This window comes from Gymnodraco acuticeps, unplaced genomic scaffold (genome assembly GCF_902827175.1).
Source record: "Gymnodraco acuticeps unplaced genomic scaffold, fGymAcu1.1, whole genome shotgun sequence".
Taxonomy (NCBI): domain Eukaryota; kingdom Metazoa; phylum Chordata; class Actinopteri; order Perciformes; family Bathydraconidae; genus Gymnodraco; species Gymnodraco acuticeps.
Window position 1 is genome coordinate 38,196 of NW_022991979.1, and position 23,911 is coordinate 62,106.

Sequence of the window (23,911 nt, forward strand, 5' to 3'; positions counted from 1 at the left end):
TATAGAAATGGATCAAAAAGAGAGAGAATCTTTGTTCCTGAATATATCAGAGTCTCTTTCCACAGAGGGGACACATGTTGATGTAGAAGAGACATGAAGAAGAGGGGACACATGTTGATGTAGAAGAGACATGAAGAAGAGGGGACACATGTTGATGTAGAAGAGACATGAAGAAGAGGGGACACATGTTGATGTAGAAGAGACATGAAGAAGAGGGGACACATGTTGATGTAGAAGAGACATGAAGAAGAGGGGACACATGTTGATGTAGAAGAGACATGAAGAAGAGGGGACACATGTTGATGTAGAAGAGACATGAAGAAGAGGGGACACATGTTGATGTAGAAGAGACATGAAGAAGAGGGGACACATGTTGATGTAGAAGAGACATGAAGAAGAGGGGACACATGTTGATGTAGAAGAGACATGAAGAAGAGAGGACACATGTTGATGTAGAAGAGACATGAAGAAGAGGGGACACATGTTGATGTAGAAGAGACATGAAGAAGAGGGGACACATGTTGATGTAGAAGAGACATGAAGAAGAGGGGACACATGTTGATGTAGAAGAGACATGAAGAAGAGGGGACACATGTTGATGTAGAAGAGACATGAAGAAGAGGGGACACATGTTGATGTAGAAGAGACATGAAGAAGAGGGGACACATGTTGATGTAGAAGAGACATGAAGAAGAGAGGACACATGTTGATGTAGAAGAGACATGAAGAAGAGGGGACACATGTTGATGTAGAAGAGACATGAAGAAGAGGGGACACATGTTGATGTAGAAGAGACATGAAGAAGAGGGGACACATGTTGATGTGAGAAGAGACATGAAGAAGAGGGGACACATGTTGATGTAGAAGAGACATGAAGAAGAGGGGACACATGTTGATGTAGAAGAGACATGAAGAAGAGGGGACACATGTTGATGCAGAAGAGACATGAAGAAGAGGGGACACATGTTGATGTAGAAGAGACATGAAGAAGAGGGGACACATGTTGATGTAGAAGAGACATGAAGAAGAGGGGACACATGTTGATGTAGAAGAGACATGAAGAAGAGGGGACACATGTTGATGTAGAAGAGACATGAAGAAGAGGGGACACATGTTGATGTAGAAGAGACATGAAGAAGAGGGGACACATGTTGATGTAGAAGAGACATGAAGAAGAGGGGACACATGTTGATGTGGAAGAGACATGAAGAAGAGGGGACACATGTTGATGTAGAAGAGACATGAAGAAGAGGGGACACATGTTGATGCAGAAGAGACATGAAGAAGAGGGGACACATGTTGATGTAGAAGAGACATGAAGAAGAGGGGACACATGTTGATGTAGAAGAGACATGAAGAAGAGGGGACACATGTTGATGTAGAAGAGACATGAAGAAGAGGGGACACATGTTGATGCAGAAGAGACATGAAGAAGAGGGGACACATGTTGATGTAGAAGAGACATGAAGAAGAGGGGACACATGTTGATGTAGAAGAGACATGAAGAAGAGGGGACACATGTTGATGTAGAAGAGACATGGAGAAGAGGATTTTGCATAATATGTAACCTTGTAAATACCCTTATATATTTGTATTGGTTATTTTATTTCTTCCAGCACTGCATCAAGTAGTTCTTTTAAACTGTTTATTTATACATGAGCAGCTACCGTTATCTGAGGACAAGAGGCAACATTTGGCCCAAAAGTCTCCAACAAACATGACTCATTGCAGAAAGAAAGCAAAAAAGCGTTGACCTATTTATGAAAGAAGACTGCAGTAGCATGACCCAGTAACAGATCACTCAAAATCACCTTAGTTCCCCCCCCCTCTTTTTAAATTTGAGCTGTCAGGAGGGTTGCTTTTTAAAAACTCTCAAATGTTTTCCCAGCGCTCTCAACTCTCCCCTCGGGTCATGAGAGGGAAACCACTTATTCCTGCAAAACCAATCAGTTTGAATCTTTGCTGCTGGTTTCATTTTGATTATTCTGACAAAAGGCATGAGAAGTCAGCAGAAGATACAGCTAGAGAGTTCAAAGGGGGGTTTCCCTTTCCTCTAGTGTTATATTAGGTTTGCTCTCCAAAAGTAGACATGTTTTCTTTATAAACAGTTAGAAATGAATAAGGAAAGAATATTGCTTTTTTCCTTAAAGGTCATGGCCATTTCTACTGATCATAATTCCATTGTTGAGGTCTACTAGAATGCTTGTTGGAGCTCCTGCCCCCCCCCCCCCCCCCCCCCCCCCTCCCTGTGAGCCCAGTGGCCGTCTGCGAGACAGCGAGACACAGCGAAACCCAGCCCGAACACACACACACCCGCAGCCTGGCTGGGAGTTTGTGTGTGTGCCCAGGCTGAGTTCCGCGGTGTCTCGCTGTCTCGCAGACCCCACACCAGTGAGCCAGCTCACAGTGTCCCGCTCCTCGCAGCAGCGAGCCTCGCAACGTCCCGCCGAGTGTGTGTGTGAGGAAGTCTGCGGATTGGTCCAAACGTAACGGCTCCGCGGACATTACGTCACTATACCCGAAATACGTCTCTGAACCCAGGAAGCTAACAATGGAAAAAGATAAATCTCCAACGAGGCGTTCTGGGGCAGCATAGACAGGTCTTCTCTGTGTTAGAGTTTTACTCGCTACAGGGTGTACTTTGAGGGTTTGTGACTCTGCAGACCGTTTACATGCAGAGAAACCTTCATAACAACAAGGGGACGGGTGATAACCAGAAAAGCATGACATGGGACCTTTAATAAATAATAAAGCAAGCTATATAGACAATCTCTGATCAGCAGTTTTTCTTATAATGAAAAGGCGGATACTCTTTTCTTTCATCATGTGAACGGTATCAATAAAATACCAGTTTTATTTCACACTGTCCTGGAGATGTTCCTAATGAGTTTCAGTAGAAGTGCTAATGATCGTTAGACATTCAGATTCACTTTCAGGTCAGCAACTAAAGACAAGATCGCTTTCGAGAGAAGTTCAAAGAGTTTTTGATGAGTCCTTTCTTTCTCTCTCTCACACAAACACATCCACACATGGTCGTATTGTGCGTGCTCAATACCGTGAAGCACAAAGAAAAGCAGAGGTCATGTTCTGTTTACGGTTTGTGTTTTGTGTTTGAATTTGCATCTCAGAGGGTGTGTTTGTGCGTGAAATGGCAAATAAAAGCAGTCTTAAGTGCCGCGGGGGGAATAAGGAAGGACAGAGTGTATTGCGTGGCATCTTTTAACAGGAAGATGAAACGTCAACGTGTGTCGGTAGGAGTAAGCAGATTTCAAATATAGACAATAAATCGTGTGTGTCGACCAGGGAGTGCACAGGTACGGGCTAATGTTGCCCGGGCAACGGCCCGTTTGGCCTTTTTGGCTGACCTGCCCCTCTGGAGAGAGCGAGAGTTTGTTTGTCTTTTTTCTGTTGTGGCCGAATCAACATGATAAACCCACAATTAGTATCGTAGCGTCTCGCTGCGGGAAACACACTTTGTAGGCGCTGTCATCTGCCGGTGCGTTAAGACCACCTCAGTGTCGGATTTTGGAAACTTGATTTTGAGTTGTCTCATCATGGCAGTTAAAGTATAGGCGACAACTCAGGGGACTTTACTTCCTCTTGATACCGTCGGTTATTTACAAAAAAAACACCTAAATTCTTTCACACACAGTGACGTCACGAGCTACCCACAATGCAACGCGCGCCATATATCTATATAGAAATACGCCATTTTCCTGGAGGTGCTAATATCCTGGAGGTGCTAATATAAACAGCTAGCTAACGTAGCCAGGCGCACTAGGTTTTTTTTCTGAATTAACGACCGAAGAAATCGCTGCATGTCTTCGGATCACATCTCTGGACTTGAGGGGTGTGCTCTAGGTCGTTACCAGCGTAAACTAGAGCTGTGTGGGTTGTCCGATTGCCCTTACAGACTGCCTGCAGATGTATGGAAAAACGACTCTCAAAAGTGGCCTTCGGTCGATTTTGGCAGCATCTACGTCTATCTTCTGGAAACACCAGGTGAATACCCCACTTGTCACAATAATATTATCATGCCATTGCATATATGTGGTATTTTAGAGTTGACTAGATTGATTAAGGCAATAGACTATGATATTCTGCTTGCACCTCGTGTGAAATGGTGGATACCGGAAGTACGGTGTCGCCTCGGCCCAAAACTCGTATGTGTGTGTGAAAAAATATAGCGTAGGCCTACTTGTTATTGTGCTTCTGTCTTTCTGTGTCTTCTCATCTGTAAACTCCCTCAACGCGTCGCTCGCTCTCTTTTCTTGATCGCCCTCTCACGGGTGAACAGTTCAATGTCCCGCTTCATTGTAGGATTTCTGCCATGTCTCTACTTTAGTTTGACCATCTCTGTTACTATGTTATGGAATACTAAATAACTAAGTAAGATACCTTACTGTCACTGCGCTCATAAAGAATGATACGAATAAGAATAATGCGTATTGAACTGGTTTCATTCATTAGTGAGTTTATTTAAGGTAATTAGTTAGAGGCCCTATTTTATCAGTATGTCTGCACAGCAGTTACAAAGCTCAAACTACATTAGAACAGAATTGTCCCCATTTTATCTTTAATAGTTACTAACATTAGATATTTTAATGAGATATGGACCGCAAAACATTTTTTAAATCAAGTCACCGAATGCAAGTACTCGCCTTAGCTTATTTTGTTATGAGATGTGAATCACTGTTCAATTTAGTTGATGTAATAATCGTTTGGGTTCTTTTTAGGGCTGTCAGTCGATTAAAATAGTTAATCGCGATTAATCGCAAATTAATCGCACATTTTTGATCTGTTCTAAATGTACCTTAGAGGAATATTTTTCAAGTTTTTAATACTCTTATCAACATATGAGTGGACAAATATGCTTTATGCTAATGTTTATTATCATTTGAACAATGACAAATATTCTCATGAATATTAAACACAACAACCTGTGTGTGTGTGTGTGTGTGTGTGTGTGTGTGTGTGTGTGTGTGTGTGTGTGTGTGTGTGTGTGTGTGTGTGTGTGTGTGTGTGTGTGTGTGTGTGTGTGTGTGTGATGGATCGTTGGAGCTATGTGCAACTCAAGGCATATGCTCGAACGGGAGCTGCCTGGACGCTGCAATCATGTTGCGCACTATCCGTGCTGAGTGTGCTGACTTCTCGTACAATGTCCCACTGTCTGGCTTCCTGCATAAAGTCAAGTGCTCGGCGCAGTTGTGGCGAAATGTCGCTCCTCTGTTTTCATTTAAACAGCTCCATATCCGTTAGCGCAGCTAGCTAGCACCAGATGCTAACAACAACAATGCACGTAAGGTCTGTCTCTCGCTCGGGCCACACATACACACACCCTCCCGGTCCTCCCAACAGCCAGTCGGTGCCTGCCGGTGAGCGTGGAAGTGTGGTCTGCCACAAGCGGGCGGCAGGAGCGGGGCTGTCAGCATCAGCTTGTAGATGGTATTTTAAACTCCATGCGCTCTGAAACTACGGGGCGGCCGAGGAAAAAAAATACATGCGTTAATCGCGTTCAAATAATTAGTGGCGTTAATTTTTTTTTGCATTAACGCGTTATTAACGCGTTAACTTGACAGCCCTAGTTCTTTTACATTCAAAACAAGTTACAATTTTCAAAAGGTCTTATGTTTTTTTCGGGGGGAGGCCCTTTTTCCAGTTTAGAGCAATAGCCCCTCCAAAGTCTGTGCACGTCACTGGTGTCGACTCATCTATGTGAAAGTGTGTGTGCTTGACGGCAGAAGACAAACACAACCCAAGACATGTAAAATGTTCTCTTCACTACTAGTGTTTGACAGGTTAAGTAACGAGTGACTTACATTTGACTTAAACATATGTATAACTTGTGAAAGGTTATATTTGTCACGATATTCATGTTATGTCATGTTTTTATGTCTAGGTTTGGGTGTGTTGCTGTTCTCCCTGTCATGTTTTCCTCCTTGTATATTGTCTGGTCCTTTTCCCTGTGTTTTTCCTCCTGTCGTTAGTCTCCCTGGTGTGTCTAATTGTCTGATTGTGTTCACCTGTTGCCCTTGTGTTTCTCCTCCCCTGCCCGGCTGTTTCTCATCTTGTGATTACCCCTCCCTGTATTTAGTCTCTTCCTGTGTTCAGTGTTGGTTCATTGTTTGTCTTTCCCTTCATGTCACGCTCCATGTTTGTCCTTGAAGTTTGGTCCTGGATTATTTACTCGTGCTCCCCTGTTTTTTGGTAATGCTAACTTTGTCTCGTTTTCTTTTGTCATCGGCTTTTGTAAATTAAAGCTCGCTTTTTGTTAATACTGCTTTTGGGTCCTACCTTTTCCACGCACCCTGACAATATTGAAGTCTATGAGACTCTCACTTGATCCCAACTAGAGTGTAACTTATGAAATACGGTCCATTGGGAGGTTGTGTAGAAGTCGAAGTGAAAATGTCTCACTTGATCCCAATTAGAGTTTGAAGACGTGAGTAAAATATTATTAATTTGTATTCTCGTGGCACCTTTAAACAAACTGGTAGCCCTTGGTTTGTGTAGAAATGATCTCTTAATTCCACTTATAGTTTGGTATCCCCGCCGTCTTCTTGTTTATTTGGAAACAGAAGAAGTGACCATATTTGGATGAGAATCCGTCATTTAGACATCTGAGATCCAGAGTACCAGTATTTCTAAACTTGTCATTTACTTTTGCTTCATCAACGTCATGAGGAAGATGATGATGGTGATGATGAGAAGAAGGTAGTAGATGATGATAGTGGTAATGATGATGATGATGATAATGATGGCAGCATAAAAAGGGTTTTCTCTTTATAATCCGCTAATCTGGTGCATGCTGAGAGGTCACCAGCACTGAATTACACTGAGGAGGATACACATATTACAACATTTTAAACATCCTCCTAGCTAATCAGCTTAAACTACAGCGCACTGTACAATAATAATAATAATAATAATAATAGTGTGTGTGTGTATTTGTGATTAAGGTAGAGGCTCAGAGTATGACGGGCAAATGATGTTACGGTAAAGACTAACTCTTGATATTTTCTCCACCCCTCTGGCTTCAGCAAAATTTCATATTTCATCTTCTACATTTTTCACACACACACACACACACACACACACACACACACACACACACACACACACACACACACACACACACACACACACACACACACACACACACACACACACACACACACACCATGTATATATCACTTCAGGGGACATTACATTGACTTACATGCTTTTCCTGGAGACTTATCCTAACCTAAACCATAACCAACACATGCCTAACCCTAACCCTTACCCTAACCCTAAACCTAACCAAGTCTTCACCCTAAAATTAATGATTCCCCTTATGGGGACCTCCAATTTGTCCCCATAAGGGAGGCGAGTCCCCACACGTGACTGTGTAAACAGATTTAGGTCCCCACAAGGATAGTAATGCTAGGCCACACACACACATCTCTTTTGCCTGTGTGAGTGCAGTGATTTGTATTAATAAGTAGTGCCACACACCTTTCTGAGCACTGACACTCACAGATGTGACGAAATCTTCTGACTGATGCTGTGTGTGCACACAAACACACACCAATTTAACACATGACATAATATTAGGTTTTACAAATGATTCCTTTTCTCTCAAATGACCATAAAGTGTGTGTGTGTGTGTGTGTGTGTGTGTGTGTGTGTGTGTGTGTGTGTGTGTGTGTGTGTGTGTGTGTGTGTGTGTGTGTGTGTGTGTGTGTGTGTGTGTGTGTGTGTGTGTGTGTGTGTGTGTGTGTGTGTGTGTGTGTGTGTCCTCTGGGCTGGATCAATGGACTTCATTACTGCTAATAGCCGCGGCTTCACTCTGTCTACTAGTTTGTTCCATTGTTCATTAGCCTCACTTCATTTAACAGCTGTCTCACCCAAACTCACCCGCCTGGAGGTAAAAGAGAGAGAGGCTTTTTAACTTGTGACTAACCAGAAATTATGAGATGCTTCTATAGCACTCGTTCCCACCTGAGAGAGTCCCAGTACAACCAGTAATAAACTACAATTACTGCCTCAACAACCACGGTCTAATTTTATCCTTTTGTTTGAAATTGGCGTTACACCGGCAGAGGTAGAGTGGAAACAAGAGGCAAAGTAAAAAGTGTAGACTTGCAAATTAAATAAAGAACCAAGCGCACGTTTATAATACAAATTAGAAATGAAATACATATCTAAAAAGTAGCAGTAGTAAAACAATTATCAAAGGAATGTTAATCAAAGCTACCTGAGACAGTGTTCAGGAGAACAGACGTGACTGACCCACACACATATTGCGAAGTATGAAGACTAAAATGAAGCTTATAAAAAGGTATGCGTTACAAGGTCTGGTGGTTGCATTCAATGTATTACTTATGTATAATAAAGGTTGGGGTTAGGATGGGTAAAACATTGTGTCATATATTTTATATACATCTATTTTTACCGTTATAATAGTTTTTCAATTCGTTTTTTTAAATAATTGTTCTATTTCTTTCAATGTAGAAATTTGAGAAATTCCTTATTGAGGGAACTTTGGGATTTTAGCCTTTGCAGACCATTTACATGCACTTAAACCTATATAACACGTACAGGAAAGTGAAAACCCTAGTCCCTGTGAGGATAGAAAACTACGGCCTCTTTAAGTAAAGGATCTGAGTTCAATCAGGAGAGACGTGATGTATGAAATACGTGTTTATTACCGGGACGCCTGATATGAGGGAATAGTGATTGACGGATTACTACGAGTGAATGAAATTATGTTTGGCGATTAGGCCTCGGTTTGCAGGATGATCATTCAGAAGGGGAAAACCGCTCCTATTAACCCCCCGGGGTCTAGACACTGGTGGTGGTTATAAGTGGTTCGGTCCGGTCTGAAGGGAGAAGTTTTTAGCTTGGCCCTGTATTAGGAGACAGGAGGCGAAGGGGTGGAGGAGGGTTGTGTGTTGACGCCTGAAATGACGACTGACAGAGAAGGAAGAGCAGATTTAAAGGTGTTAGCGGGTGCGATGATTGGCTAGCTGGGGAGTAACGCCCCCGATCACTTATTGGGAGAGGAGAGAGTATTGAAATGACGTGTAACACCAGAGGATTGGTCTTCCTCATTGAACTTGCGCTAAGCTTCATTACTTCTTCCACCACTGGATGCTGCCACATCTAGTTTTCTGTACATGCTGGGTAGTTTAAGGTGCTTACTGTATACAAACTGCACTGAGTGGCTTTCTAAAGGCTTAAAGGGCCCATGTCATGCTTTTCTGGTTATCACCCGTCCCCTTGTTGTTATGAAGGTTTTTCTGCATGTAAACGGTCTGCAGAGTCACAAAGCCTCAAAGTACACCCTGTAGCGAGTAAAACTCTAACACAGAACAGACCTGTCTGTGCTGCCCCAGAACGCCTCGTTGGAGATTTTCTTTTTAAAAATGTTTCTTCCGGGAACCAAGTGACGTAACGACGACCCCTCCGTGGATTGATCAAAATGGACCAATCCGTGGAGCCGTTACGTCCGCGGAGCCGTTACGTTAAGCCCGGATTGGTCCAAATTGACCAATCCGCAGACTTCCTCACACACACTCACACTCAATCTTTTCTCAGCTGCAGCTCCGCCGATTTCTCCTCCCTGAGACGGCGGGATGCGGCGAGGCTGTGAGTCGGTGTGTGAGCACACACACCGACTCACAGCCAGGTGTTCGGGCAGATTTTGCTCTGTCTCGCTGTTTCGAAGACGGGCACTGGGCTCACAGGGAGGGGGGGTGGGGCAGGAGCTCCAACAAGACGTTTAGGACAGAGAGTGAATACACATACTATACAGAGATGCTGTGAGAAACAATGTGAGTTTGGAACATTGCACAATGTAAATCTATTCCAGTAGACCTCAACAATGGAATTATGATCGGTATAAATGGCCATGACATGGGACCTTTAAGTCATCTTATCTAATAAAAAAGGTTGAGGTTACAGACTTCAAAACCTGACTCTCCCCCCCCCCCCCCCCCCCCCTCTGTTTGCTTGTCTCTCTCCAGAACATTACCATCTGAATAACTCACCGTTTGCTCAGGGGCTTCCACACCCGCACAGCAACCACAGCAGCGTGGGACTCAACAAGTACAGCTCCCTCAAAGCAGTGGGTAAGTCTGACACACACACACACACACACACACACACACACACACACACACACACACACACACACACACACACACACACACACACACACACACACACACACACACACACACACACACACACACACACACACACAGTAAAGTGACACTAACTCTATTCGACACAGTAACCTTTAGAGTAAGTCTCAAGACAAAACAGGTGAGCTGATCTTAAAGAGGAACCCTGCAGTTCCTGTCTGTGGTGAAAGTTAGATAGAAGTGGTGCAAAGATGACGTATCTGTGTAGGCTGATCTGAAAGGTAGCATTGCAAGGGCTCCCTCCACAAAAAAGCCAATGGGAATTATTCATTACATTTGGAGTATTGCATGTATAAGTTCTGTGCGCAACAAAGAGCACCGGATCATTTGAAGAAAGGCGCATTTGCTCACCAACATTGAGAGATTCAAACTGTTAACTCCCCAAACAGGCGAAAACCTACCAGTTTCACCCACTATCTCTGCCACCTCCCTCCATGCCTCGCTCCTCCGGTTTGTATCCCGGTAGGTGAAGAGGGACTGATCATAAAGCACCGGGTGATGACGGCTATGATTAATTTCTCCTCCATTTTTTGGAGTATGAGGAAATGACCTGCGGTGTGTCTCTCCCAGCATACACGCGGTTTGATTGGCTAGCGCTTGTACTGGCAGATTTGCATAAACGGGATTTGATTGGCTGACGCTTCCACCGAAGCTTCAGAAGCTTCAAAAGTTGAACATTTCTCAACTTTTGCAGCGAGCCACGCCAGCAAAGCTCCGCTTCCCACAATGCAGTTCGGCGAAAAGTGACGTCACCCCATTCAAGTGAATGGTGAAGCTTTCAACGCACGCCGCTGTGTGGACGGGCCGTTGTGCCACTGCTAGATGTAAAAAGGTCACTTTTGCATGAATTCAACATAAGCCATACAGCTATTAGTTAATGAAATAACACGTTCCCTATCTTTTAAAGTGGTACTCTTTCGGCAAAGACTTTCACCACGCTAGAGTTTCCCTTTAATCTTTGTTGTGCAGCATTACAGTCGCTGATGGCACAAAATAATAATGATTTGGTGATTGTCTGAAATCCTAATTTACTCGCCACTATTGAGTCAACTATTGGGTGTGAAACCGGATAACGCCCAAGGCTAAAAAGTTGCATTACAATATCACAAACAGACATGAATCTATCTGTTTAGCTTATCCTGTTTTGCACAGATTTCCTGATTTTACACTTTTGCTAACGTTGTTTCTTATCAAGATGTTTTTACACTGCTTTTTTAATGACAGCAGATGTGGTTTTGTGATGTTATTGCAGAGTAGGAAATATGCTGCAAGGTTTGTAACAGGTTATGGTACAGACAGTATCTGAGGTCACACACGCATGTTGTTGTCCTTGACTTTCTGTGGTTGTAATACGAGTAGAGAGCGACATCTAACCCAAGGTATCCCATTAAAAAAATACAATCCTCGACTATGAGCCAAAAGCAACACACTGCCTGTCGAGGTGGATTGTTTTAACCTTTATCATGCATGGAAGGTGAGGTCGACTGAGATTCTGGGTCATTTTCAAGCAACAACACCCTTTACATGTTCTCACTTACAATTCCTCAGATACGACAGCTCTAAGCCTCTAGCGTCAATTTACTCTTGTTACATTGCAGAGGTTAAAAACGACATGTCCCAGATCAAATGTCAGTATCATCATCAGTTAGAGATGTATTTGATAGATATGGGAATATATTATATGTTTAGAAACAGCCTTATGTTACTAATCTGCATTTAAACAACACACCAGTTGTCATTTTGCCTGTTATTAACATGTTTTTTAAGGGGCTATATTGGAGGCTCAGAGCAAGCGCTGCGTTAGTATAAAGAATCAATTCTATTGGCTAGCGCTACAACACATTGTACGTGATAGGCTAAGGGGCGGGACATTGATTGATTGATTGAAAAGTTTATTAACAGCTTGTATATTGGGTACAGTACAGTACAGCTCAAAACATACAATTGTTAAGGGGATGCAGACCAGAGAAAGACTTTCGTCTTGTTTACATCAGGGTCCCCCATTTCCAATTCATCATAAAAACATCTCTAAGTGGTTGACCAATAGAGAGGCAAAGTCCCTCCCTTTCCTCCATGGGACCTTATTTCGGAAAAAGTATGTATTGAAGTCAATGGAGAGAGAAAGATTATCTTTTGATCCCGTTTGAATTGTGCCACGAATTACACATATGATGTTTGTCAATTTAAAAGATCATTTTGCAAGTCAAAAAAATTAAAATGTGTCGTAACACTTTGTTTGTGTGAAACCGCTCAATGAACTACATCTCCCGTCTCGCACCACACACCAAGACGGCCGTCACGTTGAAACATTTCACTTCTTTCTTTCAGAATGAGGCGGAAAGTATTAAAAGAGGTGGAAATCACTCCAAGTCTGGGCACGTTGAGAGCTGTGCATACACACAAGGGGAGTTAGTCGGTTCCGTGAGAGCCAGCATGCGGGACCGGGATTCTGGGATTTGTAGTCTTTCTAGTTGCGTATTTTTCATAGTCTTATATTTCAACAGTTTTACGACAAACTGACTTTTTTGACATGGAAATTATATTTTAAATTGACAAACATCATATGTGTAATTCATGGCACAATTCAAACGGGATCGAAAGATAATCTTTCTCTCCCCATTGACTTCAATACATAATTTTTCAGAAATAAGGTCCCATGGGTCGGAAGTAGATGGGCGGGACTTCTCTCCATCACAACAGAGCCGGCCAGCTAACCAATCAGAGCAGACTGGGCTCTGGTTTCAGACAGAGGGTGAAAAGAGGTGCTGCAGCACAGGCAGTATGAGAAAGAGCTTTTTGAACATTAAAGCATGGAGACATGTCACAGTAGAGACACTAAATATAAATATGAACCTCAAAAATGTGCATATGTCCTCTTTAACAGTGGGGTGCTATTTTTGCACTTTCCCATGAGATCAAAATGCTAATAAAATACCCTTTAACAGACAGAAATGGTAAGAAGCTTAATCAGTCCTCATCATCAATCAGCCTTTCCAAATGGTCTTGACATTCAGATTTTGTAGAACTATCTTTCTCAGTTTGGATTTGTTATGTAACTTTTTTTTTTAAATAAACTCAACTGGGTAAAAAATAGCAGCACTTGGAAAAAGATGAAAACAAACGGCTATAGTTAGTGGACTTTCTACACTGGGACAAAACAGAGACAAGGTTACTGCTCATGTAGACGGGAAGCTAGCGGCGATGACCTCCGCTTTTATTTTTATTTAAATCATTTTCTGTGACATTCATGTTCACACACACACACACACACACACACACACACACACACACACACACACACACACACACACACACACACACTCAGGGCAAGGATATTTATAAACATTCATTGCAAATGTCCCCACATCCTGACACACATACCTTTACCTACATCATCTCTGTTGCACTCTTGAGTTTCTCCCTCCTCTTCCTCCCTTCTGCCATCTCGATCTCCAGCAGCTATAGAGGAAGACCGCCAGTATTTACCTTGAGGGGGGCAGATACACCAATTTGAAATACTTAAATCAGCTTTCCCATTTCATCTTCTTCAAAACCCTCCCCCTCGTCCCGACTATCCCATTTTACTCTGATCTATTATCTTCCACTCGTTTTTTATGGACAACAATGGCAGTTTATGTTTGTGTCTCTGATAGCTCAAACTTGGCACTGATGTTAAAATCCTTTTAAATATTGTTTGACCATAGGCGCTTTCACACCGCAGTACTTTTCCCATAAAGGTTCATCAGAACTTAGTTCATGAGAACTCTTTAGTTCTCATGAACTAAAGAGCAGATCGCGTTCACACCGGAATAAATCCCTGGGGGAGGATTAGGCAAATGAAGCCGCTGACGTCACTTCTTCTTCTGCTTTGGGTTTACTGGCAGGCCGCAAACAACTTCACGGCGTAAACTGCCCCCCGAAGTCCCCTGCCGGAAGTCCCCGGAGTTGGGGACTGGCTGGAGTCCCAGCAGCTTCTACTGAAGCCTTCCGAGTAAATCGCCAGAACGCCGACACCTCTTCATCTCCACCGCTCCCATGTTTTCTTTTGTGTTGCCATAAATTAGTCTCTCTGCGTTTGTGCGCTGGGCTAATGCTAATGCTAATAATGCTAATGCGAGGATAATAAAATGGCGGCTTCACAAAACTTTTTGGGAGTTTTACGGGGCGTGGTTTGCAATCCGCCCAGCCAATCAGACATAGGAACCTTTTTCTCCCACGAAAGTACCTGCTCTCTAGAAAGGATCCGTCTTGTGTAAATATGACGTCACGTTCTCGTTGTGACTCTCGTTGGAGCGGCTCGGAAACACATCTACAGCAGTAACATGATGCAACATACATATTAATGCAGCAGGATAATAGTAAAACACTGAAAGGGAACATTTTATTGCACCAGGAGCTATCTTGGGACTTTTACTGCGACAACGTTGACTTGCCTGTGAATAAAAAATAAACCATAGTGTTGGTGATCTACAGTGTTGTCATTCTTCTTTGAACAGCAAGACCGCTAACACCCATTTCAACAATCACACTCCCTGTCATTGACATAATTAATAGATAGTTTAGCTTGTCACGATCATTTGCTGTGGCCCACTGATGTTAACGATCGTAACTGAAAGGCTGCCTGCCAGACGTAAACATTCAGCCACGTGACTTGCAAACTCTCGCGAGAGTTTTACACTAGACGGATCCTTTCTAGCCATAACCCTCTAGCAGGGACGGAAAAGGGGGTAAAAAGGTTCCCATGAACTAATTTTAGTTCCGGCTCTTTTTGGTGTGAACGCGACATTTCGGAACTATATCGGAACTAAAGTGGGAAAAGTACTGCGGTGTGAACGCGCCTCATGTTTCTAAGTTTAGGGCGTCTTCTTTCCCCTACTAAACCTTCACATACTTCTTCTGTCCGTCTAGCGCTCTAGCCTAATTGTCTCTCAGGATCACAGTTTTAGAGTTGTTGTTTTTTTATTATGATGGAACATTTAGACAATATCCAAATCAACCAGTTTGAAAACAGAAACGATCTCCATGCGCACAGACATTTTAGAATGTTTCATAAATCACATCGGTCCATACTAAGCCGCCTGAAAACGAAGTTTATTCATGAACACCGGGGATCCTATTGCCAGAGTAAACAGGAAGCAGATCACAATAATGTCAATAGACACAGAAACAGTAAGAAATGGCTCAAAAATAGCCAGCCTTCTTCACTAATAGGAAGTATTAGAATGATAGAATGCTGAATTTAACTGGCCAACAGCTGCTAGCATTAACAATAAGGTCGGTAACCATTGAAACTCAAAAGTGATGTTTTTTGTTCGTTCTTATTTAAAAGGGTGAGGTTAAAAAATCAGGGGGGGAAATGGATGTGATTCATCTTTTTCAAAAGTCTCAGTTTTTGCCCCTTAGACTCAAACACAAACCAAGAGTTTTAAAGCATAAATGGAGTTATTGCTTTTCAAAATTCTCATATGTAGGAGTCCAAAAACTTGGAAGTATTGCGGACGCTAGGTGTAAGAGACACAGTCCCGCATCGACTACTGTAACGCCATCCTCTCAGGCATTCCCACCAAACTCATCAATAAACTTCAAATCATACAGAACTCCGCAGCCCGGATCATCACCGGCACCAAGGCCTCAGAACACATCACCCCCATCCTCATCCAACTCCACTGGCTCCCTGTTCAATCCCGTATCAACTTCAAAAACCTACTGCTCACTTACAAAGCTCTATAGTAATGACTCTTACATGTCTAATATGTGTAATGTGTACTTGTAAAGCGCTCTAATAAAAAATGTAATGCATTATTATTATTATTATTACATAACCTGCCCCCCCCCCCCTTATCTGGCTGACCTTCTTCAGGAGTACACCCCCTCTCGCTCCCCCTCTGCTGGTCTGCTAACCGTCCCCACCCCACGCCTCGTCACCATGGGTGCTCGGGCTTTTAGCTGCACTGCTCCCAGACTCTGGAACTCCCTCCCCCCGCACACCCGACAGTCAGACACAATCACCATATTCAAATCCCAATTAAAAACCCACCTGTTCAAATCTGCCTACTCACTGTAGTGCTCCCCATTATATGTTTCATTTGTGTCCACTTGATTGTCTCCTCCATGATTTCCTGTTTGTGTTTTTATCGTGTTCTGTTGCCTATTAGCGGGATTTTTTTAAAACAAATTGTACGGCGTCCTTGGGTGTCATGAAAGGCGCCTAAAATCAAATGTATTATTATTATTAAGAGTCGCAGAAGTTGTGCTTTTAAAACATAAAGTATTATTAAAGATATAACCTTAGAGTGAGAAACATAATGTTAAAGTGACATTTGTAGTTTAATGGTAAATGCTGAAGCGTAGAGTAACAGTTGCACAAGCAGAGAAGGAGTATAAAGTCAGCAAAGTGTCTCGGTAACCAGCAGTAACTCACTAAAGCCAACATTAGCAAATGGTCATACCAGACGAAGTGAGGATGAAGCGGGAAAAAACACAGAACAAATTAAATAAGGCAAGAGTGAGTTTTACTGTTTGTGACTTCAAGTTTCATCTGTAAGACTAAAGTGTAATTTCTACTTTTCTAATAAGTTGCATGGTCTACTTTTAAAGTTTCCAAGACGACATTACTGACAGGTTGTAGCCGTGAGGTCCAAACAGATAAATGCATCACGGATTAAAGTGTGATTAAGGCGTCAGTGTTCATATCAGGCGACTTCTGCATGTGACTCAGAAGTGCATCAGACTGTGACAAATGGAAAATGACTCTAAACGTATAAACAACTTTAAGCAGGCTAAACATAGCAAGTGTTGGCTACTGGCCTTATTGTGAAACCATATAAACGGATAAATGAAAGGATTATTCCTGATTTATTCAACTTGTTTGTGTTGTTGGCGTTCTTTTCCATCAGTTATAAAAGCAGCATTATCATCACATTTGCTGAGATTTGGGAACATTTTTATAATGAATTGTGAAGAAAGGAGTGGATAATCTACACTACACCTTCACTTATGTATGTTTAATTAACCCTAACCCTAAATTGGGTTTCCTCTGATTGGTTACTTGGCCAGCTTTGTTGTGATTGGTCAACCGCTTAGAGATGTCCCGCCCCTTAGCCTATCACGTACAATGTGTTGGAGCGCTAGCCAATAGAAGTGCGAGTTAGGGATTTTAGCCTTTTCAAAGCATTTACATGCACACAAAAACCTAAAGAACACACTAAAGGAAAGAGAACCAGAAAGAAGAATAGAGCCCCTTCAAGTAATACTTAAAGTAAGATACAAGTAATATCCAGAACTACAAAAAGAACAATAAACAAAATGCTCTGTAGGCTACTGGTGTTACTTTTCTCACCCATCATGTCCATTCCATATTTTATTCCATTCCATTTCTATGTAAATATTATTATATCTTTGTTAAATTATTTTAAATATTTGTCTAGTTCTCTATCTGTGTTTTACATTTTTGTTTTACTTTTATGTATGCACCATGACATCAAGTCAAATTCCTCGTACGTGTCAACCTACCTGGTAATAAACCTGTTAGGAAAAATATCCCTCGTCCCCGGCTTGAGCTTCAATCTCAGGATCCTTGTATTTCTGATCCTCTCCAGAATGGAAGTAGTCATCACGTACAGAGCATCAACTAGTTCCTGAACAGTGTCCTTCACATGCTGATATCCAAGAGAGGGAGTTACACAGTCACAAGATGGAGGAATAGAAAGCAGTATTCAATGTTTAGTTCAGATTAGCTAAGGCCTGCGTAAGCAATAAACATGACAGTCATATGCCTATCTCCATAGGGGCTGAATCATCATGTTAATCGTAGGAACATAGCTATCGTATGTTCAACACAGTGTCTCATGAGCTCCTTCTATCGTACATCCGGTTACGTACACAGTTACCGTTAGGCACTTGTTATCATGTGCTACTCTGATATAGAAAAGAGTAGGCCTACATTCAGTATTTTCCCAACAAAACCTGTTTCTGATTCTGATGTCTTCATTTCAGCTCAAACTGCATCTCGTAGCTACTACAAGAGCTTCCCTCTCATGGACTTCTCTCAGTTCCAGCCGGTGCCAATCCCACCGACAGAGAAGTCTTACATCCACCAAACGGATACCTCGCATCGGGACCTCCACGCCCCGCTCTCCATCTCCATCCCCAGCAGCCACTTGGAGCATTCCCACCTCCCAAAATCAACCACGCTTCCTTTTCTTTCCAGCTCGGCCTTCAAAGCCTGGGAACCCACGCAGTGCCATGTTCAAAGGCAGGCTTCGGCTCGAGGTTACGCCCCATCTAACCACATTTCCTCACGTAGACATGGCTATTCTACGCGAAGGCAGCAGAGCATAGAGAACATGCCGGATCTCTTCAGCCAGCCCTATGGAGGCATGTATGCGGCGGGACAGGCGCATGTTCAACACCAACCTCAACCTCAACCTCAACCTCAACCTCCGTATAACCACCACCACCACCAGAGGCAGAAGAGCTACAGCACCACCGAGGTGACCGTTTAAGTGCCGGACAGCAGCTTGTTGTGATGTTAAAACAGACCAACAAAAAGCTTTGGTGTAAACCAGAGTTTGGGAGAGTTGGCCAGACAGGGGAGGGGTGAAAAACAGCGAGATTCGTTCAGATTTACGTGATGAAAATAGTTGTTTTGATAAGTGTAAACAGGGAGATTTAGGAGTGAAACAAAGAGCAGAACGACGTCTCTTTACAGAATTAGACTCTGAAGGGTCTTGTACATTGATTATATTAAGTGCAGCTTTTAGAGCAGTGAGCAAACTAGATTTTGTCCGATTTGTCCGGATGAAACGTGAGTTTGTGTTAGCCAGGAAGCTCCAGTTGAGTTTAAGTATTCAGTAAGTCATCAGTGCATGGCTCCTGGTCAGTGATTTAAATAAACATCCCTACACAATGACCTTGGCACTGACAACAACTGCAGTCAGAGGCAATGCAATTTAGCGCTTATGTGAAGATATTTAAATGTGGTTTCTGTGGTTTCCCTACAGGCGTTAGACTCAGGAATTATTAATTAAAATGTAAAGAAACAATACTTTATCTTAATTAGACATCTGTAGAAACTGAAACAACATCGATAAAACAAACCCATTTATCATTTTGGTCTTTCTTGCCCAGAGTTAGATAAAAACATCAATATCTGTGCGCCAAATATGAAGCTCCTGTTAGCGGTTAGCTTAGCCTAGCATTGGTTACAACATAAGTACAAGCGCAGTAACTTCCTGGAGTCTTGTCTTTGGATTTGACATAGTCAACAAAAGGTAGAGGGTTATTTGAGGAGATTTCAAGTAGATTTAGTTACTTGTTGAGATTGAAATAGATCAACTGTTCCCCCCTGTTTCTAGTCTTTATGCTAGAGCTAAGCTAACTGGCGTAGCTACATATTTAACGTACAGTAACAATAATGTTCTTGCATTTTCATCTAACCTTCTGCAAGAAAGCTAATAAACATTTTCCAAAACTGCTGGATTGTTCCCCTAATAACTAAGTCAGCACTGCATGTGATAATACAGCCAATAATAACAGCAGAAAGTCCACATAGTTAATCAATGGAATAAATACTCTAATAATAATCTTTCTATCAATTGATTTTTGTCAAAAACATAAAAACTGTTTATCAGGCTTGGTTGAGAAGTCTGAGAGTCATTCAAAATCTCAGTAAATCGAGTTTGAAGTCTGATATGGAGCCAAGAAATCTCTCAAATGTTAGAAAATGTGTTGCTCTTGGTCTATTATGGACATCGTGTGAAATGGGGCAGTACAAATCAACTAATTTCAAGCATAAATTGAGGTGTTATAACATATGTAAGGGTATATAATGGGTTCAGGCAAAGTCTAACTTTGAGGCATTTTAATAGAAAGATTCTCAACAAGACTCTATTTCTCAGTGAAATGTACATCACATCCCATTTAGTTTCAGTATAATCATGAATCATCTCATGGTGACACACTTCAGGTCATTTTCGATCCCTTTAGATGCCTTTCTGTGCATCCTTTGCTACGTTCCCTCTTGTAAAAACACCTCTACTAGTTTGCATCTCTCGCTCTACCTCCATGCACAGCCGACTTCTCCTCGTTTTCTCTCCCGCCACCACCCTCTTTTTTTTCCACGAGGAAGCGCTTTGCATTCACTAGCATCTGGCCGAGCACACAGCTCCCCGGGGGTCACATTAACTCGATGGTGAGGACAATGCCACCATCATGTCAGCTCCCATCAGCCTCCATCCCCAGCAGAGAGAGGCAGAGGGGGACGGTGCGAGAGCCAGAGGCTGGGGGCTCTTTAGAAAAGAGGAGAAAGGAAGGAGAGAAATAGAAAAACAAATGAATATGGCCGCCTGCTTTCTTTCCTCGGGGGATGGGGAAAGGGAAGGAGTCACTGTGGATCTGGGTCTCTCACTACTAACTTGTCTGGGTCATAAATCACAGTGTGTGGATGTGTTTGCGATTTCCAAACCCCAGGCACCAAAACAGGGGAATTCACTGAGGCACTTCCACGCCTGGAGGCTTTGGAAGTTTCTCATCTTGCCTCTGAGAATCGTAGAGCAAAGGACAGTGTGCAGAGCTGCTGTTGTGAACATGCAACAGTTAATGCATTGGACTTGTTGGTAGAAGTTTATGTCTGCAACACCCTCAGGAACCGCACAATGAAGTGAACTGTTAATAATGATTGCATGTGTCCAGAAAAGCTTCCCTAGGATAGTAATGTTTGTGTCGAAAAAGTAGAGGATTTTAGGAAAAAAAGTGCTTTTGTAGAGCCAAGAACACCTGGACAAATCACACAACAAACACGGCAATATTAAGTGACCAAACCCCTCTTTTCCGCAAAACTACACCCATATAAAAATCCTAAAGCACTTGCCATGAAACTGACAATATTTTGTAATACCAATGTCATAAACATATGCAGCAAATTATAGATCTGATATGTCAAACTAAAGTTCTGTTTTTTTTTGAGAGAGAAAACATTAGCCTGAGTCCAATCAGCAGGTTTATTCTTTCTCACATCCATTTATTTTTCAAGTTAGGTTGATATATTTCCAGATGCAAGACGTTGTATTTGGTAAGTTTGGCTGGCGTTTCCTGTAAAGTTTCCCCCATGATGACTTATTATGAGCACCTTGCTGCTGAGGGACATCATTTCACTCATATGCTAACAAACAAACCATCACAGTCTTCGGTCCTTACATTTAAAAACCATCATATTTAACGATTCCTAGAAAATGTAGCATTGATGTTTTGGTCCCAAAAAAACAACACAGAAATCATGATTTCTCCTTTTTCCATTCACCCATAATTTGACACAAAAATATTTTTTTCAAATACTGAAGTAAAAGATTCTGGGAAGCCCAGCATTTCGTGTTAGAGTCACGAAATTAATTTAATCTATTGATTCGTGTTCACCAACACGATTTTCCCATTTCTTTCGTGTCACACAGAACGATTTTAAAAGCAATGTATTTCTATTGGTAAGATGTTTCGTGCCTGCACCACGTCTTTTTGTCCGGTCGGGTCTTGGAAGACCGGAAGCTGTGTGGTTCATAAAAACATTTTCTTACTCAATATCTTACCCTAAGCCTTTTATTTTAAATTGTATAATGTTGGAGTTTTTTTGCCATCCGCAAGGAAAATAAATGGCTCAGAGCCTCAGAATACTGAAATCTGTATTTTTGTAATCCTTCTAATTTGTTATTATTTGGTGCATAAACGAAACATACTAGAAATACATTGCTTCTAAAATCGTTCTGTGTCATGATACTGAAATCTGTATTTTTTTAAATATATTTTTCCTTCTAATTTGTTATTATTTACATTGCTTTTAAAATCGTTCTGTGTGTCACCAAAAAAATGGGAAAAACGTGTTGGTGAACACGAATCAATAGATTAATTTCGTGACTATAACACGAAATGCCATGAGACTGTGTTGAATGATTTGTACTTAATGCTGTGAGTTAAAGATCTGCTGATTTATAGACACAAAACCTGTCTTTACGAGCAATCGAAGTTCGCTGTGAACAATGTCTGTCTTGTTATGAAATCATGCATTTTCCCCTCAGATAACAACGGTTCCGATCTTTTATTTTTGTCTATTTATGAAAAATGTCTCACAATATGAGTCAGTCTTTTAAAATACAGTATTTTTTAGGTTTTATGTAGCACAAACAAATATTGTCTTCTTGCTTTACTTATGAATATTGTGTAAATATGTGTATGTAACGGAATTTCCTATATTTTGTTTGATATAAGGGCTGTATGAACCAAGTCATTTTAAGAGTATTTATTATTACTATGAGATTTTAACAGAATTATTGCAGAAGGTTTTTACATGAAGTGGCAAAACAGTGACAGATATGAAGTGCAGAGTAGGAAAAACCAACTGTAAAGCAGACAGGTTGTCTAAAGCATTGATCATGTTCCTATTGTACAACTATACAAAACAGACCGATATACGGGACGCTCTGCAGAAACATGTAGCTGTACAGAATACTGGGCTTACACTGTTAATGCAATAGAAGTGTTTCTTTGCACCAAGTGAAAAGGAGGGAGTTTATTCCACTTTGAACCTCTGCAGGTCATCGTCTTGGAGTAACTGTTTTACGAAGGAATATATGAGATAAAAGCATGGGTGGATTACTGAACTGGACTACTGGGAACAGGCTACAGAAGCCCAAAATGCAAGAGGAAGATTGTAGGACACATACCAACATGAAAGACACTCGTAATGACTACAGAGACTAAAAGGTATTTGAAATTGAAGCAAGAAAGCTGCAAAAAGACAAAAAAACAACAATAAGATGCAAAGATAGTGACTTCAACTATCGAACGGAGCAGAATAACCACACAAAGACTGCCAAGAGATGCAAAACAGCTACAGAGCAACGCACATGGACGACTGAGAGAGTGAAGAGACATGACAACAAAGAGACACGAAGCCAGGGCCGGCCCTTGGCATAGGCGGTATAGGTGAATGCTAAGGACGCATCAACCCATCGGGGGCGCCGAAAATTGGGGAGGAAAAAAAAAAAAAGTTAGAAATTTAAATGTTTTTATTTCACAACACTATTTCTCGATTTTGGATCAACAAAGTATATCTTATTATCTTATACTAACAGAACTACGCCTATATTGCGTACAGCACCCCCCCCCCCCAAATCAAGTTGAACTGCCGCAGTAAAAACCAGAGGTTTATGTGAAATAGTTCTTTTTTTGAAATAATGGTTTTAGTGTGCAATTATAGGTTTTAATTGTAATCTGTTTACAGTTCTGTTTCATCTGGGTGTTGAGAGATGTATCCATAGATCTCTTAATGTTGCTCTCAAAGGGCACCAGATTGATGCTTTTAACTTCAATATTTTAAAAAAAATGCCTCCGGACCCCCCTCGAGGATGTTAGGTCCACCCCCCACTTAAATCATGTTCAAATGGATAGGATACTAAATACATTTGCACACATCTTGTGTCCATATTTTTCAGTTTTGGTGGTCATACCACAAGGGGGTGGGGGGGGGGCGGGGGGGGGGGGGGGGCACCAGCTAAAATCTTGCCTAGGACAGCAAATTGGTCAGGGCCGGCCCTGCACGAAGCAACCACAAATAGAAAGAAAACTACTACAAAGAGACCGCAAATTGACCACAATGAGATAACAAAACAGCTGTGAAGAGAAAACAAAGAGATGTGTGACTAGAAAGAGAAAAAATGACCACAAAACTATTT

At 41.9% G+C, this 23,911-nt stretch overlaps 1 protein-coding gene across 1 annotated transcript in view; it reads left to right on the plus strand.

Annotated features, from left to right (window-relative positions):
- Nucleotides 1–21,680, plus strand: part of shisa8b (shisa family member 8b) — a gene marked incomplete at its 5' end in the record, with an annotated part of 24,775 nt that extends 3,095 nt beyond the window's left edge. Inside the window, 2 exon segments of the mRNA XM_034201027.1 lie at nt 10,011–10,115; nt 18,186–21,680. Of these exon segments, the coding sequence (XP_034056918.1) occupies nt 10,011–10,115; nt 18,186–18,694 (614 nt within the window).
- Between the last annotated feature and the right edge of the window lie 2,231 nt (nt 21,681–23,911).